This window comes from Barbus barbus, assembly GCF_936440315.1.
Source record: "Barbus barbus genome assembly, chromosome: 6".
NCBI lineage: Eukaryota > Metazoa > Chordata > Actinopteri > Cypriniformes > Cyprinidae > Barbus > Barbus barbus.
The window spans coordinates 28,630,524-28,655,519 of NC_136734.1; the positions used below are offsets into that span (position 1 = coordinate 28,630,524).

General features: G+C 37.0%; 1 protein-coding gene across 1 annotated transcript in view; it reads right to left on the minus strand.

Moving 5' to 3' along the window:
- The window catches only part of tenm1 (teneurin transmembrane protein 1), a gene marked incomplete at its 5' end in the record, with an annotated part of 116,118 nt that overhangs the window by 63,506 nt on the left and 27,616 nt on the right, over positions 1 to 24,996 (minus strand). Inside the window, 4 exons of the mRNA XM_079417973.1 lie at positions 696 to 904; positions 3,133 to 3,282; positions 16,783 to 17,021; positions 21,350 to 21,587. Of these exons, the coding sequence (XP_079274099.1) occupies positions 696 to 904; positions 3,133 to 3,282; positions 16,783 to 17,021; positions 21,350 to 21,587 (836 nt within the window). The remainder of the gene's footprint in view (positions 1 to 695; positions 905 to 3,132; positions 3,283 to 16,782; positions 17,022 to 21,349; positions 21,588 to 24,996) is intronic.

Below are 24,996 nucleotides of genomic sequence, written 5' to 3' on the forward strand. Positions count from 1 at the left end.
TTAATGTTTAATAATCTCTAAATAAAATGAGGAATATTTTGAAAGCCAAAATAAGGAATATATTTTAAAATGCCACTTTCATAATTTTTTACTCAGTGCTTTACTTGTTTGCCATAGCAATGTCAAGTCAAGTCACAAATCATTTCAAAGTAGCTTCACATTAATAAACAGTAACAGCGTTACTGTTGTAAATTTCATCAATTATGAAACAAATTCAATTTCAGATGTAAAGTAGCTCTACACAAGACAACAGTGTCATTATTCAGCTCACTTTAGTTCACTGTTGTTTAAATTTAGTTCAATAACTGTCAATGTTGCAAAGTTCATCAATTACAAAATGAATTCAATTCAGCTACAAGAAGCATTAGAGAAGACAACAGTGTCATTATTCAGCTCATTTCATTTGAATTAAAGTGTCAATTGTTGCAAAGCTAGTGTCAGTTTTTTTTTTCACATCCTGAGAGTGCCGTGCAGTTAAATCGATAATTTTACGTAATATTGATTGTCTTTTAAACCCCCAAATTTTAAGCCAAAGGTGACAATGGCAAGGAATTCTTTAAATGGTCTTCCTGTAGGGGAAGATCATTCATTTTACATTCATTTTTAATACATTGACAGCACATGAAACAATGTGCTACACTCTTAAGGAAAGCTCTTGTGTTATATTTTCTGTATTTGTGTTTGCATGTGTTTACCTGCGTGTGAGTAGGTGGTATATTCCTCCTGCCGTAGATGCCCAGCAGAGCATCCCGCGTGAGTGAGATGTTGAACTTCACATATTCGGGGTGGTGAACCGTAATGTGAAACCTCCAGAAGAGTCCAGGAGGTATCGCCTGGACCAGCTGTGTCCCGACAGCCACCTCTCCCCTCTCTATCACCCTGCCTCGCTGAATCACCTCTTTATCTGTCAAGCAAAACGAAAAAAAAATATATTACATATATCCAATTTTCTTGATTTATCCAGAGGGACAAACAAAAGGGGGCGATTAGGCCAAGTGATTTCCATGTGGATCTGTAACATACGCTTTATAGTATTAGTTTATGCCATGTATTCATGTCATTCCAAACTTGACTATCTTTCTTCCACTGAACACAAAAGGAGTGATTTTACAATGAACAGGCTTTCAGGCTTCAAAAAAAGCACAAAAGCACCATACTGTAAAAGTCTCATCAAAGTAGTCTATATGACTCATTTACAATATTTCATATGACAACTTTTTGTGTTAGAAATAGACTGAAATATTGTACAGGTGGCTTTATGGTGCTTTTTTTTTTTTTTTTTAAATCTTGACTGCCCTAGTCCTCATTCACTTTCAGTATGTGAAATATAGTGGCCAGGATATTCTTTATTAATTTACCATTTGCATTGCACAGAAGCCAGAAAGTCGTACAGTTTGGAACAACATGAGGTAGAATGAATATTCACAGATTTTTTTTAAAGTGAACAATTCCTTTAAACTGATGTGATCAAGTAAAAAAAAAAAACATCATCTTAAATCAGCTAGATGATAAAAGCTTCCACTTAATTTTAGCTATAGGATGATAGATGTTAAAGACTGAAAATGATGGAACCAAGCTCAGGTTCTCTGAAGGACGGTCACAGAAAGTCTATAGATGTGAAAAGTACAAAAAAATGGTGAATGAATTTTTGAACTTTTGAATGAATCCTGCCTCTGATGCTATCAACACAGACGTCTCCATATCTTCTTTAGTGTCAAAAAGAATTATGTATTTTACAGAGGTTCAGTTGATGTGAATCAGAAGTGATCATCTGCAGGACTCTTTGAAAAGCTCTGCTGTCTAGAGTCAAATTTTCTAGTGACGCAAAGATGAAACGTCACCTGCTGTATCGAGGGATTGAAACACTCTCAGGTGCGAGGTTATTTACATTAGCTTTGATAGAACAGGCACACCTGTGCATTAATACATACATGCACAGAAAAACTGGGTTAGTGCAGACTAGTGGTCAAAGATCTGTGCTAGACAAACAAACAAAATTGCAGGTCTGAGCCCTGTAAGTCCTTGAACTACGATCACTGTGCCCTTGAGCAACATCTGAGGTAAGTTGCTCCAGGGGGAACATCCTTGCATCATAGCTAAAGGGCCCCTATAACAAAACCTTTCTACATTCTTGTCCTAAAATATGACTACCAAAAAAGGACTATATTTCATTTCATTAAATATTGATGGAACAACATAATGTGTAAAAACAAATAGTAAAAAGGCTATGATACAATGAAGATTTAGAGGAAAGACAACAGTAAGTTCAGACAAGAAAGTAGTTACAGTATAAAGCAAATTTGTCACAATTTACAAATACATTTCACTATAGTAATAAATAAATAAATAAATTATGTTCTCTTGAATAAAATATTAAGCAGCACAAATCACAAATGTTTTAATAATTGATAAGATCCTTTTCCTGAGCGCCAAATTAGCATATTACAATGATTTCTGAAGGATAATGTGACACTGAAAACTACAACATTGTAATCACAGGAATAAATTACACTTTAAAATATATTAATATAATACTTAAAAAAATATATATATATTTTAAGTTGTAATAATAACTTGCAATACTTAGAATAACCACTTTAGGACTTCAGGATTATTTTTTGGCATTTCTTAACCTCCTGTATTATTTATATTTTAGTTTATGAATGCACATCTTGGAGCTAGAATGTAAGCACAGGCATTATTTGCATGTAGATACTCTATTCTACCACTTGATCGAGGTTGTACAGATAAATATTCTATTCTACTTGATTCTATTCTATGGACATGGCAAAACAAACTCAAATAAACAAGTACACTTTCTTTAATTTGCACTTTATCAATTTATACAGATACAAACACACCTCACACTTAAAAAATGACCTCATAATCTCAGCGGTTATCTGACAGAAAATAATTTACTGTTGTATACTGTCATTAATTAAATGGCAAATAAACTCTGATTGAATACACACACACACACACACACACACACACACACACCCTCTCTTGGCTCCTGCTTTAGGCAAAGACCTGACATTTAGACACATTGTGCGAAACACTGAATTGATATCACACTGTATAGAAACCTTATGTTAGATAACTTCAGTAAAACACACACACACACACACACACCTGGCTGTGTGGTGTTGAGTCCTGGCAGGTGGACGGGAGTGAAGGTGAAATCGGCTCCCGGTAGAGGCTGATCATCTTTACTCATACCATTCTCATAAAGCTCTCCTTCCACTCGTTTCAGATGCCACGGCAACCCCAGCAGATGGACAACTGCAAAAACAACAGAATGATAGATGAATGGAACGACAGACAGACAGACAGACAGACAGACAGACAGACAGACAGACAGACAGACAGACAGACAGACAGACAGACAGACAGACAGACAGACAGATAGATAGATAGATAGATAGATAGATAGATAGATAGATAGATAGATAGATAGATAGATAGATAGATAGATAGATAGATAGGATTTACTTTATAAACGAAAGACAAAATTGCATGTTAACTGTGCATCGAAAATTAGAATTAGAATATTGTATTACGCATTATTCAATATATTACTTGCTTGTCTCCAGCAATGTTCTTTTTTTTAACATTTATGTGAACAAGTGTGTGCACACACATACATTTAAGGTCTTCTCTTATCCCCCCCATGTCTTGAATGTGTGTGAAATGCTGCAGAGGATTCTGGGAGTGGAATATAAATCGCTCAGGTGGCATTTTATGATCTCCCAGCAGTGAAAGGCCTTTGGCGCATGGTAATGACCTCATCCTAATTACAGCCAATAAAAAGGACAAACTCTCATTCTGCTCACCTCAGGGCCCCCGATACCAGCTATCTTATCACGCAGTTTCTCTCTCTTTCTCCTGAGCGTGTGTGTGTGGGATTTGAGTCGATCAGGGAAATGAGGTGAGAAGATATACTGACGACGAGTTCTGGAACGGCGAGCGAGAATCAGGTTATTCTCCCTCTCATTCCCTCCCGTTCCTCAGGCGTATAGGAAGTCGCGTGTGGGTTCGTGTTCGCGTGTGCACATTGGGCTCTGCCGTGAGGAGGCGTCTTTACGAGCCATAAAGATGGATTGGTGTCTCAGCGGGGAGCTGGATCTACATGATCCTCTCCTTTATCTCCCCCTATTCGCCCTCATCTCGCTCACACACACACACACACATACACACACACACTGTAGCTGCAATTGGCTAAATGGCAGATCACCTCAAGCACTGCGGATCAGCTTTAACTCAGAAATGCACAGGGTCCAGAGTTCAGTATGAACATGGACACAAGATATTACTCTATGGTCAAATTCACATTTGAAATGAACATGTTTTCGGAGATCGCCGCACAGTCGGATAGCACATTGTGATTGATACCAATTTTAGAGGTGGTCAAGGACAGATCCTGACATGACTAATGTAATACAGATGTTGCACAACAAATAACCTGCCACTCTGATGGCCTGGGATATAATTTTTTTTGTGTAGTTTTATCCATCCGTAAAATATTATAACACTTTGTATCTTTGATGTGACATTGATATCATAACTTCTGTGGTAAAAGCTCTTTTAGCCTAACCAGGCGCTGTGTTTTCCCTTTTTCTTTCACTCTCAAAATGTGAAAACGACAACAGATACTGCACTCTTGCGATCTGCTCTCCCAATTTAATGAACAATATTCCATGAATTATTTCTCTGAACTACACTCAGAATCACTTGTTTCTCTCCTCAGATCCTTACTCATTTCTCACTCCTGGTTGCAAGGGTGCTTAAACACTTTTTCTTCCCCTTTCTTCACTTGTAATCTCTATTTAACATCCTTAAGTGTGAAAATGTTTCTGAAGTATAACAGTGCACATACAAATATCACCGGTGAATTCTGTCATGTTTCCTTTTGTGTGAAAGTAATAGAAATCCCCACCACAGTGTCATTTTCACCATCTCCAATTATGTTCTGGGTTCGATAGCAGTCAGCATGGTGTAATTGACACCACAAAATAAATTAATAAATAAATAAAATTCACACAATAAATATTAAAATAGTTCAATGTTAAATATATATATATATATAAAAAAAAATATATATATATATATATATATATGTGTATGTATTTAAATTGTTAAATAGTTTTCAATTATTTTTACTATGTTTCGATCAGCATCATTTTTATGTGGGATTTTCATATTTTGAGAGTGAAAGTCTGACTATTTGACCAGGGTAAAACAATAAAACATGGTAAAAAGCTTCCATTATAGTTTTTACAATTAGCTGAAGTTCAAAAGAAAGTTGAGTGTCATTAAAATGAATTATTTACCCAGTTTATTATAAGAAAATAATTTGTTTTCATATAACAAATTTATATTTTTATAATATAATGTCATAATTATGTTCAATATTTTAAATATAATATTACCTAAACATTTTTCACCTTTTTTTAATTGTTTCAATCATCCTATTTGTCAACAGGAATATCTTTTTCAGACATTTTCATGTTTTAAGAATAAAAGTCTTGATCTTTGGCAAGGGTTAACCATTTAAACATGATAAGAGTTTTCAAGACATTCATAAAGCAAGAAAAAGGCATGTTTATGAAAAAACAGGGACACAAGGTTAAAGAAACATGCATTGTTAAAAAGTTCATAAAAATTGATTATTTACCCAATTCATCAGAGTTTACTTCTCCGTTCAGAAAAAAAAAAGAACAGAGCTTCACACAGGACAAGAGAAAGGAGGTGGGCGAGATTGACAGAAGAGAAATTGATAGATGGACAGATCGATGACATCACAAAGCTTCCCATAGGTGTGTGTGTGTGTGAGCTGTCCTGTGTGCACGTGTGTGTACGAGATCACAAAGCTCTTTAAAGGTGCACGTCTGGAAGGAATCATAAATTCCATGGAGGCCACATTTTTTTCCACCGCAGGACTCAGAGCCTTGAACGGAAAGCATCGATCCCTTAAAACCTCTAACCTCTCCGCTAGTTCTCTCTTTACAACCGCTAATGAAGAGAAAAATCTCTGTCTCTCCCCTTCTCCCTCTCTGACAATTTTCTCTCTAACCCTTCTCCCCCACTTTTCTTTCGACAAGATGGACTAAGGATTCAGCACTCTTGAAAGTGAGCGAGAAACAGAAAGCAAGAAGGACACCATTTATCAAGGCTTTTGTTAAATCAACAGATTTTAAGATGATTGGTAGAGGACCAGACAGAGCTGGAAACATACAACACTGACTACGAGACGTATCGCTCGTATCGTATGTGTCCATGCATGAGAAAAAAGAGAGAGAGATAAAGACAAAGACAAAGAGATGCATTTCACAGGAAAGGACTGAGAACTGTTCACTAGACAAAAGTCTCACATACATCAAAGCCGGCTTTAACCTTGATGCTGAATAGCAGACTGCCCTGAGACTGAGAAATGGTTAAGCTCTCTGAGTTTACTGTCACGCCACAGTTTGTTAATATCCTCGGCTAGGAAGCTGGCCTAAAAGAAATGGATTAGTTTTTGTGTGTCCTGGCTATCGGTCAATGAGAACAATGAGCTTTTGTGGGCTGGCCGTTGTGGCGGCGAGTCAATGTTGAAAAAGGCACAAGCACCGCATCCGGGCAAAAATCCGATCCCCCTCAGGACATCTAGAGAGAATGGTCTGGAAGATATTGAATTAGGGGATGTAACGGGCAGGAGGCGGACGTTTTCTCATCCAGCTGCTGTTCTGAGATGATGGAAATGTTGTTTAGATGAGTAATGCTGCAGACGGGCGGTTCAGGTTAAATTAATAGAGCAGTTATGAGGCTGGGCGGACAGCCTCTGAGGGAGGGGCTTACTGCCAATGACAGGAGAGGAGAGTTTGTGTGAATTGATCGTCGCTTGTTGAGATGATGTAAAAATGCTTCACGTGAACATCCTGCTGGCTCGTATTTCAAGAGGACGCCACCGTAGCCTGACCTCGACACTTTTCCCAACGGAGATAACTCCTTGACTTTAAAGTGAAGACACAAGACAAATGTTTTAAGGAGAAGATAAGGCCTTTCTCCTCCAGAGGAGAAGATAAACCCTCCTTTTTAGTAAGAAGAGAACACAGATGCCTCTTCCTTGAAGAAAAAGGAAAATAATAAAAAAAAATCTTGTCCTATCTTTAAGGACTGAGATGATTGCCAGTATAAATCTGTCATTTTCTTCATATTTATGGAAAATTTGTATGGAGGGGTCAAATTTCCCTTGCTGTCAGAGAAATCAGATTTTAGCCCTCTTCCTTTTCTTATTTAAGACAGCTTCACTAAATCATTGAAAAGTATAAATAAACATGGAAGGAAGGAAAAAGTAAAAACCTTAAATGGCTAAAAAATGAATCATAATAAATGGTTTAAAATGGTTCAGAATGGTTAAACATTACAAGAAATATGCAAGGAAAGAAAACTACTGAAATCCTTACATGCACACTTACAGGACACCCAAACTCATGAAATACATTAAAAAGCCACACACTGACCTCAAGCTAACACTAAATTAAATGATGGTTTTAAGCAGAGGAACAGAAACTCAAAGCCTGAAATCACAAAACATCTACTTACCAAACATGATCCCAACACAATCAATAACAACAATGTAAATAAAACTGGCAAACAAATGCAATTAGATGAATTATTTATGCCCCAGTGCATGCTGGGAAGAGGGCAAATGGGCAAACCACAAAACCCTTTTCCCGTGTAGGCCTATTCTAGTGTTTCAGTTTTATTAGGAGCTCAGCCCCCTACCTGATAATGAGCTAAACTGGTTCAGAAGAAAACATCTGTGTTAAGTGTGAGAAATCACAAGTTAGAATCATTTTCGACTGACGACTTTAAAATAAATAAATAAATAACTGAAACTCAATTAACAGTATGTATAGCAGTAACTGTGATGCATCTTATTTTTTGTGATTTCACTGGAACAGAGAGCATTTAGATTTTTAGAGAAATTAAATGACTTGTGAGGACTATATGAGGCCGAACATCATCCTATGTCACTTAGGCTAGGAAGGATAATACTTCAGTGCTTCTGTTTAACAACTCAAAAAGTTGTTAAACTTCAACTTTAACGTTTTTTGTTGTTTTTTTTAACAACCGTTAGGGGATAATTCAGAGTAAAATAGTTACTCAGATACTGTAAATACTTCTGTTTTCAGTAAACGTGGAAAGCATTCACACACACACAGAGATACATATATGTGTGTGTGTGTGTGTGTTTCTCTATTCAAGTACTCTTTATTCCAGTGAAAACACAAAATAAGGTACATTTTTTAACAAAATGGGATCATAACAATTGCATGATGTATTTCGCATAACAAATATTTATGAGCATCTTCTGCATACAAATAATAGTAAGCATATTATATTGTGATAGAAAAATTGCATCAAGATGCATTACTTGAGCATTACTTTAATAGTGAGTAAATGATCAAAAAACAAATCATACAATAGTTAAGTAAATCTCTGGTCATTTTTCCAACATTACTTGTCAGCACCTATCACACCAACATTAATGTCTCTGCGCAGCCCCAGATGATTTCCTCCAAATTACAATAGCATCAATTGATCATTTCAACAGTGGTAAAATATCTGTATATTTTGTATTTAACTACTGTATCTGAGCCAGAAATACAACCATCTAAACCCAGGGAGAGAAGCAAAGCACAGGAGGAATCCTAAACTGTGGGTTTCTTCAGCAGGACTGTTTGTGCACCCAGAGCACTGTACATCACCCTGGTTCAAAGGAGTCTGCTAAATGACAAGTGACTGCTGCTGATAAAAGCTGACTGTGAACTGACGAATGCAAATGAAGTAAAATTAATCTGCGAACGCATAGACTCATTCATTTCCACACACACTGCGCAGAAGTTGGCAGATAAAAGGAGAAAAATACGCAAAATGGGGATGAGATGCCTGTCAAAAGGTGCATCAAATTATGATGTGTGTCATTACGTTGATGCTAAAACACCTTCTATCCCAGCTTGATCTGCAGATTCCATGAATTATAACTTGATTATTATGCAGAATGCACACACTTCATTCTCGAGTAGAATTTTTAAGCAAAAATTACAACTGAAACGTCTTTAAATTAGACCCATTCCTATTCAGGCATGCAGCACAACTCCTTGCCAAAGCTCACTTGACCGGACTACTGTGATGCTCTTTCAGCCACAATCAAACCTCTGCGAATGATTCAGAATGCGGCAGTGCATCTGGTTTTCAATGAACCCAAGAGATCACATGTTATGTCTCTCTTTGTCTCACTCCACAAGCTGTCAGTTGCTGGCTGCATCAAGTTCAAGACTCTCACCGAATCTGCACCTTCCTTCCTCCACTCACTTCTGCAAATCAATGTTCCCTCCAGAAATCTGCAGTCGATGAGAGGGAGTCGTGGTACCAGCACAAAGAGGTGCAGAATAAACCATCTCTCTCGAACCATCACGTTCAATATGCCTTGAGGGTGGAATGATCTTCTCAACCTGACACCACCAGAAGAGCTGAATCCCTCTCTACCTTAAAAAAAAGCAAGTAAATGCAACTCACAACTATTAATGGGAAAAACCTCTCCATTCTCTAACCGCTTACTTACATCTCAGTAATAGCTTGTACTTTGTACTCTTCTGAAAATTTTTTAAACTTTTTATTGTGGCACTTTTCAATTACAGTACTGCTAGGATGAATTGCTTTTGTTTAAGTATTCCTCATTTGCGATAAAAGCGTCTACTAAATGAATAAATGCAAATCTCAATTGTTTCTCCTAGAAGGAATTAGATTAAATGGAAAGCGAAAGGAGAGAGAGAATTTTCTTCAGACAGAAAGTAAAAAGTGCCCTAGCAATCTCACACGTCTCTCCTCTAGAGATCTCAACTACATCTCGCTTGAGACTCAGATTTGCCAAGATCTCAAAGTCTGCAACTGAAAATCAGAGATTTCAAGAACTCAAACGTTTTTTCATTCAAGTCTTCCAGACCAAATATTCTGAGCTATGCGATTCAATCATTTTTATTTGTTATTTTTTATAGCTGTACACTCTGTACACTCTGGCTCATTTGCATCTGTTTTTATTTCTCTCAAGGAAAAAGTGGAGAAGCATCAACAAGACAAAGCAGACAGAAATTTGCACTGTTTTATGTGAAAATCTACACGATAGATGAAAAGTATAAAAAAGGGGTAAAGTAAAAAGAAGGCATGCACCTATTTGACAATTCTGGCTGATAACTGCTGAATAATACAGGTCCTTTTCAAAAAATTAGCATATTGTGATAAAGTTCATTATTTTCTGTAATGTACTGATAAACATTAGACTTTCATATATTTTAGATTCATTACAACACAACTGAAGTAGTTCAAGCCTTTTATTGTTTTAATATTGATGATTTTGGCATACAGCTCATGAAAATCTAAAAAAATTAGAATATTTCATCCGACCAATAAAAGAAGTGTTTTTAATACAAAAAAAGTCAACCTTCAAATAATTATGTTCAGTTATGCACTCAATACTTGGTCGGGAATCCTTTTGCAGAAATGACTGCTTCAATGCGGCGTGGCATGGAGGCAATCAGCCTGTGGCACTGCTGAGGTGTTATGGAGGCCCAGGATGCTTCGATAGCGGCCTTAAGCTCATCCAGAGTGTTGGGTCTTGCGTCTCAACTTTCTCTTCACAATATCCCACAGATTCTCTATGGGGTTCAGGTCAGGAGAGTTGGCAGGCCAATTGAGCACAGTAATACCATGGTCAGTAAACCATTTACCAGTGGTTTTGGCACTGTGAGCAGGTGCCAGGTCGTGCTGAAAAATGAAATCTTCATCTCCATAAAGCTTTTCAGCAGATGGAAGCATGAAGTGCTCCAAAATCTCCTGATAGCTAGCTGCATTGACCCTGCCCTTGATAAAACACAGTGGACCAACACCAGCATCACTGACTGTGGGTACTTGACACTGGACTTCAGGCATTTTGGCATTTCCCTCTCCCCAGTCTTCCTCCAGACTCTGGCACCTTGATTTCCGAATGACATGCAAAATTTGCTTTCATCTGAAAAAAGTACTTTGGACCACTGAGCAACAGTCCAGTGCTGCTTCTCTGTAGCCCAGGTCAGGCGCTTCTGCCGCTGTTTCTGGTTCAAAAGTGGCTTGACCTGGGGAATGCGGCACCTGTAGCCCATTTCCTGCACACGCCTGTACACGGTGGCTCTGGATGTTTCTACTCCAGACTCAGTCCACTGCTTCCGCAGGTCCCCCAAGGTCTGGAATCGGTCCTTCTCCACAATCTTCCTCAGGGTCCGGTCACCTCTTCTCGTTGTGCTGCGTTTTCTGCCACACTTTTTCCTTCCCACTGAGGTGCCTTGATACAGCACTCTGGGAACAGCCTATTCGTTCAGAAATTTCTTTCTGTGTCTTACCCTCTTGCTTGAGGGTGTCAATGATGGCCTTCTGGACAGCAGTCAGGTCGGCAGTCTTACCCATGATTGCGGTTTTGAGTAATGAACCAGGCTGGGAGTTTTTAAAAGACTCAGGAATCTTTTGCAGGTGTTTAGAGTTAATTAATTGATTCAGATGATTAGGTTAATAGCTCGTTTAGAGAACCTTTTCATGATATGCTAATTTTTTGAGATAGGAATTTTGGGTTTTCATGAGCTGTATGCCAAAATCATCAATATTAAAACAATAAAAGGCTTGAACTACTTCAGTTGTGTTGTAATGAATCTAAAATATATGAAAGTCTAATGTTTATCAGTACATTACAGAAAATAATGAACTTTATCACAATATGCTAATTTTTTGAGAAGGACCTGTATATATATATATATATATATATATATATATATATATATATTATTATATTATATTATGGCTGATAACCGATGAATGGCTGACAGTAAAATTCTATAGTCATTTGATTAAATACATTTTACAAAAATAAATCAAGCTCCAAGTAAATTTAGAGATCCCAGCACTATAAAACACTGTGTGATGGATATTCATTTTGAGATTTGCTGAAGATTAAATTTAACAATGATTTTAAATGATCAGTGTTTTGAAAGAATCACTTTAAATGAGAGTTAGATGGCAACTAAGGTCATCTAAACGTAAAAATAAAGGGAAATGAGCATATACAATAAACTGAATAAACAACATAATATTGCAATATTGTGCATCTCTATTAAAAGGCAGAAAACATCTGCCGTTAAATACGCACAAACCTCCCAAAGCCGAAAAAATGAAGCAGGGCTAAAGCCTTGTCTGATGAAACTCCTCTCGGCTTGTTTTCCACACGCAGACTAACATGTTAACAAAGTCATCTAATCACTCTAAATGAGCTGTAACCAAAGGACCTTAAAACAGCTTCACCTCTCTCAACCTGTGTAATTGTTTTAAGTACAGGCTTTAGAAACACCGGTTTATCTGGATAGATCTCTGTGACAACTGGCATTTCACTCACAAAGACAATCATATATACAAATGCAAGAGTATATGTGTTCTCTGAACAACATGCCTGCCTATCCATCAGTTAAACCCCCCCATTGCTTAGCCTAAGGGTGTGTCTTTCTCCTCCGGAAACAAACATGCAAACACAAAGAGATACACAAAAAAGCAACTGTTTGATTTCTTCCCTTATAAGGGAAATGGCAGAAAGCCGCTCTGCTGAGTGGGGGCTTGTGTTCCAGAGGGGTTTTTCATTGATCTAGTGTTTTGATCATAAAAGACACATTATGATCCATAAACATGCATACATTTTCAACCGCTTTTGATGCCATGAAGTCCTTTTCACATCTTCAGATTAGTCAAATTGCAAAAGATCATTAGTGAGTCTATGTGTGTGTGTGTATGAAAACTAGGACAGTCACTAATTAATCAAATTATTTGTATATATCTATATTTGCTGTGAAAATCCTTTAAAGGATGATTAAAAGACATTACATTATTATGAAAGCTGAATAGCACTGAGGCATTTAATTGAGACTGACAGCTCTAGTTGAAACATGTATATGCTTTTGCACATATAGATCACATGTGGGTGCTGTATTATGCATGTGTCAGGTAAGAGGAGACATCAGGAACAGCATGTGTGTATAAAGTGAAAATGAATAATACAGCAGCAGATGCTATATTCACTAGAGTGAGAACTACTCCCACACTCCCACTCGTACTCAAACGTCTACTGCTTTCTGCTTCATGGCATTTTTTGCTTTTATTGTTGTGTATGCCCTGCCCCGCCTTCTCCTATAATGCCACGCCCACCAAACCCCACCTTACCTCAATCGGTCCTACCCCACTCCATAATTAACCAGTGGATTTTTTATTTTATTTTTAAATCACAATTAGATTCAGTAAATCCACATCCATTAAAAATATTTCTGGAATAAATGAGGTTGTCCAGTTCATCTATAAAAGCCAGTCGTTTATTCACATAAGCCAGGAGGTTTTCAGTTTAATGCCAAGGAACCTTTTGGAGAATGAAGTAGAGGAGAGTTCACTTTCTTTTTCTCTATTGTTTATTTGGTGAAGTAGGTTTAAAGGAATCACATAAAGAGAGAGATTGAATTTTCCTTGATCTTTTGAAATAAGAGTTCAACGTACTGTAATAAAATAATAAAGAAACTTTTAAAACTCTAAACTTCCTCTCCAGTTCCATTGTAATTCAGCTATAAAAACGGCTCATCCTGAAATCCTTGGATATGATGGAAGAAACATTAACATATAACCACCCACCTTTCGTCAGCAATGCCTATTAGTGTATATACAGTATTATGCCAAATGAAAATCATTACAAAAACAAGATCTGCTCATTTCATTAATTCGTGCCACAGTGTAATGTAGGCTTTGCTAAAAGGCTGTCTAAAACAGTTCCTTATAATTAAAACTAAATTATGACTCACACATACAAATTTGACTAACATTGTCGACTACAATTTTATCTTTGATTTCAGACGTCTTTTCTGACAGATTTTGAAGCCACTTTAGCACAATAAATCAGGATAATTAAAGCCTGGCTGATGTGGCTGTACATTTTACCTTTTGTGCTGACATTCTTAGTTTGAATAGATGGAGGTTCTTCTCGCTGAAACCATCTTACTTAGTCCCCTGGATACTATCAGCTATCTGGGTCATTGCACTCATACAAAAACACCTCCCATTTATCCCTCCGAAGCGAGCAACACACCCACAGACACCTACCTTTGACACACACCCAAAAAACTCACACACGTAATAAAATCTTTGGTGCGCCGCTCTGTTATTATGGGGCAACGCATCATGACGTTCAGAAAATAAGTATAATGTTTAAAATTCTAAAAACCACACACACACACACACACACACACACACAGATTCACTCAATGCCTTTGATACATTTTCATCAACAATTATTGATTGCCTCTCTCTCTCTGTCCCTACAGGGTCCTTGACTCAATTAGGGCATAACAAAAACACACACACATTCACACCCTACTTGATGTCTTCATAGATTGTGCAAGTCTGCTAGCTAACGTGTGCTTGTTAAAGTAAAAATTGTGGTGGGGCCAGACGATACAGCCTCATTAAATTCATTCAATTAAATATACACACAGACCAATTAAAACCCTTCTCTTAGGATAAACACTCTATTAAAACATCTGACCTTAATCTAAACGGTGAACTGCATACTGTCCCTTATTCTTTCCTTAATGATAATTATATACTCACACCCGAACAGAATTCAGCAAAAAGCTATTATGATTTAACTCCATTAAACTTCCTTTAAAGTCCATCATCCATAAAATTACACACATCTCACCCCCTGTGTTTTTTTTAAATATTATGACTAATTTGATAATGCTTTTAGTTACCAATATTAGACTCAGCTCCAGTTAACAATCTGTACTGTTTTTAAAGAAATATTGCAGGTTATATACAATCACTGCAAGAAAACATAGATTCAAAAATATATTTTAATAAAATAAAATAAATAATACATATAACTTATGACAACAAGGTTTTTGCTTTTGCTCTGATTCCATTCCACAGATTTTGCCCAATAATCAGTGTAGAAAGCTGTAGTGGATGCCTACTTATAACCCAAAGATTTAGTTGAGAATTACAGTACATTGAACTGATGCTAACCTTAGCTCAACCCTAACATTAACCTAAAAGACAATGGGACGTTACAGATATTTACAATACGCCTATTGGCCAATTAAATTAGACTTTAGCACCGGCACACAACACAAGTCACGTTTTCAGTTACCATGTTTTATGGATCCTTTTCTTCACATCGTTGATGCTTTTACTCGACAGGACAAAAGTTTTTGTTCAGTATGTGAAGATAATGCGGATTCATTCGTTCTTTATGTTCTGCTTTATCTTCATTCCCTTTATCCCTTTGCTTCCCTTCATTTGCCCAGAAAATGAACTGAGAACACATTTAGATTGTTAGATAAGAATGAAAGCCAAGAGACAAAGCAGACAGATTGCATCTGTTTAGACAGGGTGCCACTAACGATGGGGTGAAAGACGGCCATACGATCATTAACGCCACATCTCCAGAGCACGCACACACGCACACACACGCGCGCGCCTAGCAAACCGTTTCTCTGGCATAATTAACCACCTAAATATTAAAATATGCCATCTTGAGGCTAAAGTTGTCATGACAGAAAAACATTATTAAAAGCTGTGAATAACATGACTCATTTGCCATTATTCATTAAAAAAATTAACAACATTTAAAAAGAACATCTGCAGAATGTAGACAAACCCAGATTCACTTAAAAAAAAGCTGTATTCAATATTCATCCGCTGACCTGCAGTGCAAATTGTATTTAGCAAAATAATAATAATAATACACATCATTCAAAAGTTTGGACGAGTACAATTTTTAAAAAAGAAATTAATACTTTTTTTTTTTTAAAACAAGGATGCATCAAACTGATCAGAAGGGACAGTAAAGACAATTATAATGCTACAAAACATTTCTTTTCTGCATTTTTTATTTTTTTATTTTTTATTTCTATTTATTAAGGAATCCTGATGGCTTTCACAAACATATTAGGTAGTACAATTGTTTGGTTTTTTTCAGCATTGATAATAATCATAATAATTCCATTTGCGCTCTGTTATTGTATATAAAAAAAAGAGTTGTTCTGTGGGAAGCCATAATTCCAAATGGAATGTTTTCAGAACAGATACACACATTGTAGAACAGAAATGAACATCACAAATGTCAGATTCTGAAGAAGTCATTATAACGTGTTTGGGAATTGCAGAGGTCCTCGTTTCATTAGCGAGAAACACACTCCCAGACACATGATTAGTGTTTAAGAGGCTGCCGAGTGAACTTCTGACCAGAAACTTTATTAACTGCAGCCTTTCAAGCGTTAATGGATGAAACCTTTTACCCTAATGTTTTTCTGTAAAACACACATAATTTTTTTGTGAGATTTTCAAGAGAAATGCCTGTGAGAGGGAGAAAGTCAGTACACTAAGATGCATTAGCACCTCTCTCTCTTTCACACACACACACACACACATATGGTGACTTGGCTAAACAAAACTTTAACACCATTAACCTCTGAACGGCCTTGTGGGATATTTACTCTTTCATCTCTCGTTCTCCCTCATCCCTCGTTCATAAATATTCATCTCTCTAATAGAGTTTTTCACAGTGTGAGTTCTGCTAATTCCATATGACCCCAACCAGCACGACAGCAGCCAGAGATGGACAGAGCGAGGGAGAGGGAGCGAAAGAGAAAGAGAGACATAGAGGTGGAGAGATAAGACACTCACCGATGATGTACGTCAGCAGAAGAGCGAGAGTCAGCATTATTGCGCTGGCGCTCAAAGCCGTGCATTTCCAGTTACAGCAGCGGTAGGGCTTGCTGAACGAGAAGAGCGGTCTGGAGAGGGTGGTTCTGGGTAGAGGCCTCGGAGGTGGCGAATACACCGTGCTGGACGTCAGAGGGTAATTCTGATTGGCCGCGTTGAAAATGGCAGACGAACCTGAACTATGCTTGAACAGGAAGTGCCTGTAAAGGAAAGGAATCAATGTGTATTTGATTTGTCAATCGATTTCATTACAAACTCCTCAAAAACAAATCACACCTGGAAGATGGAGAGAAAGCTAGAAAAAAAGAGTGAAAAAAAGAGAGAGGTGCGATCGGAGCAAGTGATCACTCGTGCTTGCTTTGGTTACTAATTGGAGTCATTTGCTCTCACGTGCATTTAATTACAGATATTTAGCACCAGAGATTAATGAGCCATTATTAATAGATAACATCCTTTAGATTAATTATGATATTAATTACACAGAGGAGTCCATTCTTAGAGTAATTAAAAGGTGTCTACTTAAAAACAATTTACTCAGAGATGCGCAGTCCTGGTGCTGTCTTGCAACAAGTAATGCTACAATGGTGGGCAGTTACCAAATAAAAACTAACTAAACCAATAAATTCTATATTAAGATTTAAGGCTGAAATTTCTATAAATGTATATGGGTGATATTTTTACATTTTAGGTGTACACTGTATTTTCTCTATACCATTTGAACCATCTTTTAGCTTTTTTGACATTCACTGAAACATTCCTTTGGTGTGTAATTTTAGAAATTTTATAACAGTCTCTTAATATGTGATTATAAAAACTGCATGCATAAAAAAATTTAAAGAAGTTTTAGATGAAGTGCATCATGTCACAATGCAGGACACTGCTGTCACTGCTCGACACATCATGTCAGCTACCCGAGTTCTTAAAGCCCTTGTAGTTATTCTTTCATTTTAAAATCAAAAGTTCCCTTTTTTTATCCTGACACTCGGCTAGATGAGTTCGTCTGTGAGGCACATGGGCGCAGAAACATGGCCGTTTAGTCATGTCATCACAATGACAGACAGATTGACAGATAGCCATGGGGAAATTGGTTACAGCTTTTAGGTTAAAAGCCCAAATGCAACAGAAGACAGATTTTCAAATTCCCAAGATACACATGGATTCTCAACAGCAATTGATCTCTTTGCAACATCAGCTAAAGCTGGACCGGGGTAAATGTGTGCAACTCTTCCAAAGACACAAAGGTTAATCAATAAAAAGGACCAAAATCATTGAAAGGTAGATCAGCCTAAACACATTTACAAGTTCATATGCTGATGAGACAAAAAAAGCATGATGACATCAATACGGACTGAAGATGATGGCGAAAAACTGAAGAAACACACACACACACGCACATCTCTGTTTATATTATAATGAGACTACCCATATGCTGTTCTTTAAATTAAGCTAATTACTACCCCCAAAACAAAACCACACCCCCAACACACAGCTTTTGGCATTTTTCGTTTTTTATTGAAACACTGTTCAGCCCATTTATGGTGTTGGTTTCATTGTTGTGTCTTCCCAAAGGTCCCCACAAAATAGGTCGTTTCAGGTTTTACTATATTTCCGGGGACATTTGGGCCCTACAAAGTTTGTAAAACCTGGCCGCGCTTACACGAGGAGACTCACAAAACCACTGTACATAAAAATACAATTATGGCTGCAAACAGATGAACAATTTTAATAAAATGTAATACATTTTGTGCAGATGGGATAATTAATTGGATAGATCTTGAAAAATATTGGATACATCAATAAATTGGATATATTAAAATTAATTGGAAATATCGTAATAAGAAATATTGTTGTGGCATTGCAAAAAGTGCCATTAGATGGACATATAGTGTATTTTTTTCCATATCAATCAGTTTAGCAAAATTCAGTTTGTCAGTGTGAAATAGGTGTCATTTTTTTATATAATTAATATATGGGGGAAGTCGTGGCCTAATGGTTAGAGAGTCGGACTTGCAATCCAAAGGTTGCGGGTTCGAGTCTCGGGCCGGCAGGGATTGTAGGTGGGGGGAGTGAATGTCCAGCGCTCTCTCCAACCTCAATACCACGACTGAGGTACCCTTGAGCAAGGCACCGAACCCCCAACTGCTCCCCGGGCACCGCAGCATAAATGGCTGTCTTACAGGGATGCCGTACAAAGCCCTGAAAGGAGCGTTTAAATGAGCATGCAATGGTAAAATGAGGCTTGAGACTGAGAGAAAAATTACAGTTTACCTCAGCCATTAAAAAGAGAAAGTTAATTTCACACTTAGACACGCAGAACTAATCCTGTCTTTATTTACTGTAGAATAAATAAATAGCAACTAACACTCAGAAAACAAAGAGAAAGAGTGAGACAGAGGTTAAAAGACAAAATGAGAGAAAGAAAAGCGCAGGTGTGAACATGGGAGATCACAGTTTTACAAATCAGATTTATACAGTCTCAAAATAAATTCTATTCCACTGGCTGTTTTTCTCACTGAAATCTCAGAGCCTTGAATTTACATGGCAAGTATAAGGCTGATTTTCATATCAAACACTTCTGAAAAACTGTGAAACATGGCAGAATACAGAAAAAAATCTCAGATAGACAAACTCGGTAGTGACTAGAAGGCTAATGCAAGATAAGGCATAAAAAAAGCCAGCAATTGATTATCATGCAGCTTGAACTTGACTGGATAAACATAAATGTTTCAATATATACATTTTATATTATACATTAAAATATTAAATCATTCAACATTTTAATATATAATAAATATATTTATTTATTAAATATCAATACATTTCAATATATTTTTAGGTGAAAAATATGAAAAATGTGAGCACAGCCAAAACCAAGGTACAAGTGTAGCATGCATATATAAAAATTAATTATTTAATATATTATTGTATGCACAATAATTGGGCAACTTTTTTCAGCAGTTCCATTTAAAAAATCAATTGGGCACATATGCATGGGTATGATTATTCCAAAATGCTATATATAGTACGCATGCAGTGTATGGCCATTGAATCAGCGAGTGTTCGGAATAATATGCTGATGGGAGTGATTCTCCTCTGTGCATTAATGTTGGTCTATTGATTCCGATTTAATTGAGAAAGTTCATTTGGGAGAGAGCAACATGTCAGCAGGTATAGCCATCCCCATGATGATGACACGTTCTCAATACAACGCCAATGTCATCGGGTGCTGGGCTCGAGCTGCAGATTAAACCGGCCAGAATCTCTCAGGCAACCCTTTAACCTGAGGACTTTCCTGCGGCAGTTGGCAAGATTTTTCAAACCACTCTACAAAATTGGTAAATCTGCTTTTCTTTAACCCCCAAATCTCAAAGAAAACATCTGAATGGGCGACATTCACTTCATGCCCTGTTTCAAGCCAAAGTGTATGGCCACGGAAACTCTGTAAGCAAGTGAGGTTACATGTCTACACGCCTACTGCTGGCTTCTTTCAGATGCTTCAATCTCCTTTCAACAACATAGAACGATGTTTGAAAAACAGGACTGGAGCTGCTGAAAAAATACGGAAGGGCTAAATTACCCAGCATTCCTCTAATAGCCACAAGCATTAACATTCCATTGCTGCCTGCTGCTTGTGGAGAGTTTAGAAAAGGTGCCGCGGTGCTTAGTGTAGTTCAGAGCACTTGAAATCTGTTATTAGGTGTTGTTTGGAGACAGCTGGATTTATATAATGGTGGCTTTATTTCATCACAACGTGACAAAGAACCCTGCATGCTTGACCAACGTGCCAAATCTTCACAAAACAATAAACTTCTCTCCAGCTATCGGCATCAAAGCGGATATGTGACTCAGCTATGGTTGTTTGTTCAAGTTCTCAGTCTAAATAAGTTTGACCGCTACTGCCAAATTCACCTTGCTGGAAATCTAGAAAAGCCGCCGTACACGCGCTCATATGTATGCACACGCATGCCACTTTCATTTTCATCACTATCTTTGGGGTTTGTGTGCGTGTAAGACAATCAATGCAGGAAGACAGCTTCATTTCCTCACTCAAAGCAGACATGTCTATCCTTCATAATTTATTTACTCGGCCATTTCTCTCTTTCAGAAGAGTAGGTCATCTTCATCTTCATCATCATCATATCTCTCCATCTGTCGTTCACAGACAAACACATATACTCATGCATATTCTCTTTCTCTTGATTATCCAGGGTTAACATAAAAAAATAATTGGCTTTTTCTTTTGAAAGTTGCCTTGAGGTTGAAAAAAATAGAGTCTCTGTGTGTGTGTGTGTGTGTGTGTGTGTGTGTGCGCCAATTTTTGCGCACAAAGTGGATGTCAATGAAGAACTGAGAAAAACGGCTTTACAAAACACTGTCTTAATGAAAATGTTAAAATGCAGAAAGGTGAGACTTCGATGTAGTTTTATGGGACACGAAACATCATTACCTCAGTATGAAACAATAGAAGTCAGATGGAAAGACCCCGCTACTATAGAAAAACAAATATAAGTGTGTGTTTGTATTTCACCTGGTCTCTAGCGGTATGTTGCTGTTCAGTGCCCAGGTATTATGCGTCTGCCCATTGTCGTCCTGTCCAGCTTTGTTACCGGAATCCAGAGGTTGGCACCGGGCGGGAAGCGTGCTCCTCTGCACCAGCTCTGGAAGGGGAGCCGGTGCTGGACGAGCGCAGGTACACGCGTGAGGCGGTGGAGGAGGAGGGGGCAGCGGACGAAAGGTGAACTGAGCCACAGGGCTGGAAGGCAAATCTTGAAAGGGAAAGATAAGAAAAGGAGAGAAAGAGCAAGAGAAAAAGAGATGTAATTATAATATTTAATGATAGTCTTCAAAGCATCCATTTCCTGAGAGAGAAATGGATTCTTTTTAAAAAATCTTTCCCCCCCCCGTTTCTTTTACAAGACTCTATTTTCTTGTCAAACTCAAAAAACCTTTGGTAACACTTCACTTTGCAGCGTATATGTATAATGAATCATAAAGCAAACTTCTTTATGCATTTTAATGTCCTACAGCTTGTAATCATTCGTGTGGCCTCATTTATAATACATAACAGTATAATGCATTAAAATGCATAATCAGCATCCAATTTCCTGAGTTATTTAATGTGTTATCATGTGCATTATCCTGCATTATGCTCTTTAAAGATGCACCTGTGAATGAATGGAGTACAAATCTTTGTCTTTTTCCTTTACATTTTCTTATATAGCTTGGATCAAGTATTATCTAACAAAAAGATAGACCAAAGATTATCAAAGCTAGTTTCAATATATGAAACTGTAAATAAGTTATCACAACCTGTGATTTTGGCCTGTCCCACCACACTCATCTAGTGCTTTTTAAGTCTATCCAACAATAAAAATAATACAACAATATCAAAATGTTGACATAATAAATTGATCCTCAATTTATTGTTCAATCATTCCATAAAATTGTCACACCAAGGAAGCTACATTGTTTGGACCCTTTCTAAAACACAACTGGAAAACAAATAAACTCTCATTTCATTTTCTCAATTTTTACACAAATATTAGCGCATTGAGCACATTTGTAGAGCTCAATCATTGAAGCCTATACTGTCAGTAAATATGATTAAAATTACTCAAGCAAATACTTTTCTTTTATTCATGGGAAATATAAGCTCATCAACAACTTCAATTACAATGTATAAGTGTATGTAACCCATTAAAAATACATGTTTTTATTTTCAGTGGCTTAGTGTTGCATGCGCACAAACAACAGGAGAAAAATAAAAAAAAAAATGACATGAAAGGAATGAAATAAATAAGCCTACACAAAATATGTTTCAGTTAAATAATTACCAAATTTACAATACAAAAGGAAAAAAGTCTGTTTTGTTTCTTTTTTATGGCCACACCAGAGATGGCTGAAAGCGCCTCCTGTTTGTTTTCTTTATTTTACAAAGGCAGAGTTTTGTTCTTATTGTGAGTATGCATAAAACTAAACCCTTTAGAGTTTCAAATAATGTCTTACTCCTATCTTTAAGACAAAAAATGACAGAATATTGTAGTTCTTTTCCACTGTGATAAGGATAATATCCGTGATCATAACAGAGCCTCTCACATACACAGTATATTATTAATAGCACTGCTAGATATTTAGAGGCCTATGGTGTTTATAATGAATGCTATTATAATTAGTGTTTTATTTTATAATTGTATATATAATTATACGCCACATCACAAGTACATATATAATTTTGTACTATAATTTTATAGCTACTTATATATTTATCTTAATCTGATTTGAATAAAGTTAAAAATGTAAATGATTTGCTGACAAATTATACAGTAGTTGAACCCCCCCCCCCCCCCCCCCCCCATACCCCCTTAGCACTCAGCACTATGTTGACTGATTTACAGCAGAATATTTTTTATCCATGCAGTATATGTTTCAAAAATAGCTTTGGGGGAAGAAAATTAAATTCTGCCTATATGTAAATTGGGCAAGCTTAATTCACAATATTACACTGAAATATCAGAAAAGGGTTTAAATAAAACAAATAAATAAGGGTTTTCAAACATGTCAAGCTTTGGAAGCAGGACTGAAAAAAAAAAAATCAATATTGCAATACAAAAAAGCACATATAACATTTGGCATACAACATTCTTTCAAGCTTCTGATACTTTCTAGCAACACAAAAACCTTTTATTGAAAGTGGAATTTATGACTGGATTTGCTGAAAGTAGCAAATACTACATTATACAGTATATACTACAAGAATTGCATTATAGCATTATAGCTATAAAAAAGACAAATATATTAGGACATAGCATTCAGACATGTACAAGACTGAATTAATTACATAGCTTACCTTTATAACACGTATCTTTAAGAAGCATAATGCACATAGGCTTCAAGTGAAGTGTTACTAAACCTCTTTTTTCAGTTGTCTCTTTATCTTTGCAAAATAACACACTCTACTTTAAGATACACAAGCTTAAGACTTCTACTTGAATTACAACAAGCTGAATGGTCCGTAAAAGCATCACAATAAGCATCCACAAGTGTCTGCATCTGTCTCCACCGAGATCACAGAAACTCCATCTGATGTTGCAGCACCTGAGCACATGCTGAGTTTTTCCATCATTTTTTCTTCTCTTTCATTTAAAATGAAGCTTAGGGTCTTACTCCCAACTGCTAAACTCTGCTGGTGAAAAGGATAATAGAAACACACACACATATGCACACAAAAGCATCTGATCCTTCCCTTCTAATTCCATTAGTCTTTGATCGGGGTTATCTATCTGTTTTAGTGAGCTAGAAATTCTCTCTTTATTATTTTTGTCCTTCTCTTTCTGTCCCTTCACTTCATGCCTTTCACCTAATCTCTTCTGAGAGCCAAAATTACTTCCTAATCTGAGAAGAACACTTTCTATTTGGAGATTTGGCAAAGACGCACACACCAAAACACACACATGTCCACACAAAGCTCTAAATTTCAATCTCAATGAATGGACCCAGACACAAAGAGAGCAGCCGAACAAATTCAATTAGGAAACCTCACCCTTAAAGCTCTGGGATTGCATTACACAAGAGTTCTTTTACTCGCTCCATCACCTCAGAAACTAGATAAAATCCACTCAAATTAACACTCTTTAAAAACTATTTTGCACTTTCTAATGCAAAGCCACAATGGTGATACAAGCTGATGTGACTGCGGGTGAATGCCACGAGCAGCATGGTGGTAGAACATTGGGAATCCACACACACACACACACACACACACACACAAACCTCCCAAAAGCGTGCACTGGATTTAAGATCACCCTGCAAACACCCTCTCTTCCTGAGATCACTTCTCCATTATCTAATGCACTTAGAAATACATTGTATTTCACTTGGCTGTGGAGTTGAGAGCGAACATCATTGATTTAGATTGGATTTGCTGATTAAATTAGGCTGTCTCTGATCTATGAGAATGTATGATGTTTTAGACAGTGTAAATGCACAACCGTTTGAATGGGAATAGACCTCTGAAGATAATATAATCAAAGCACCATCCTTCATCGATCCAGCGGCGAATAAAACATTTCCCTCTGATACACCAGCATGCACAAATACACCCATCCATCTATCTATTGTCTACCCATCCATCCATCAATCTATCTAGCTATCGATAATATGATACATTTTTATTAC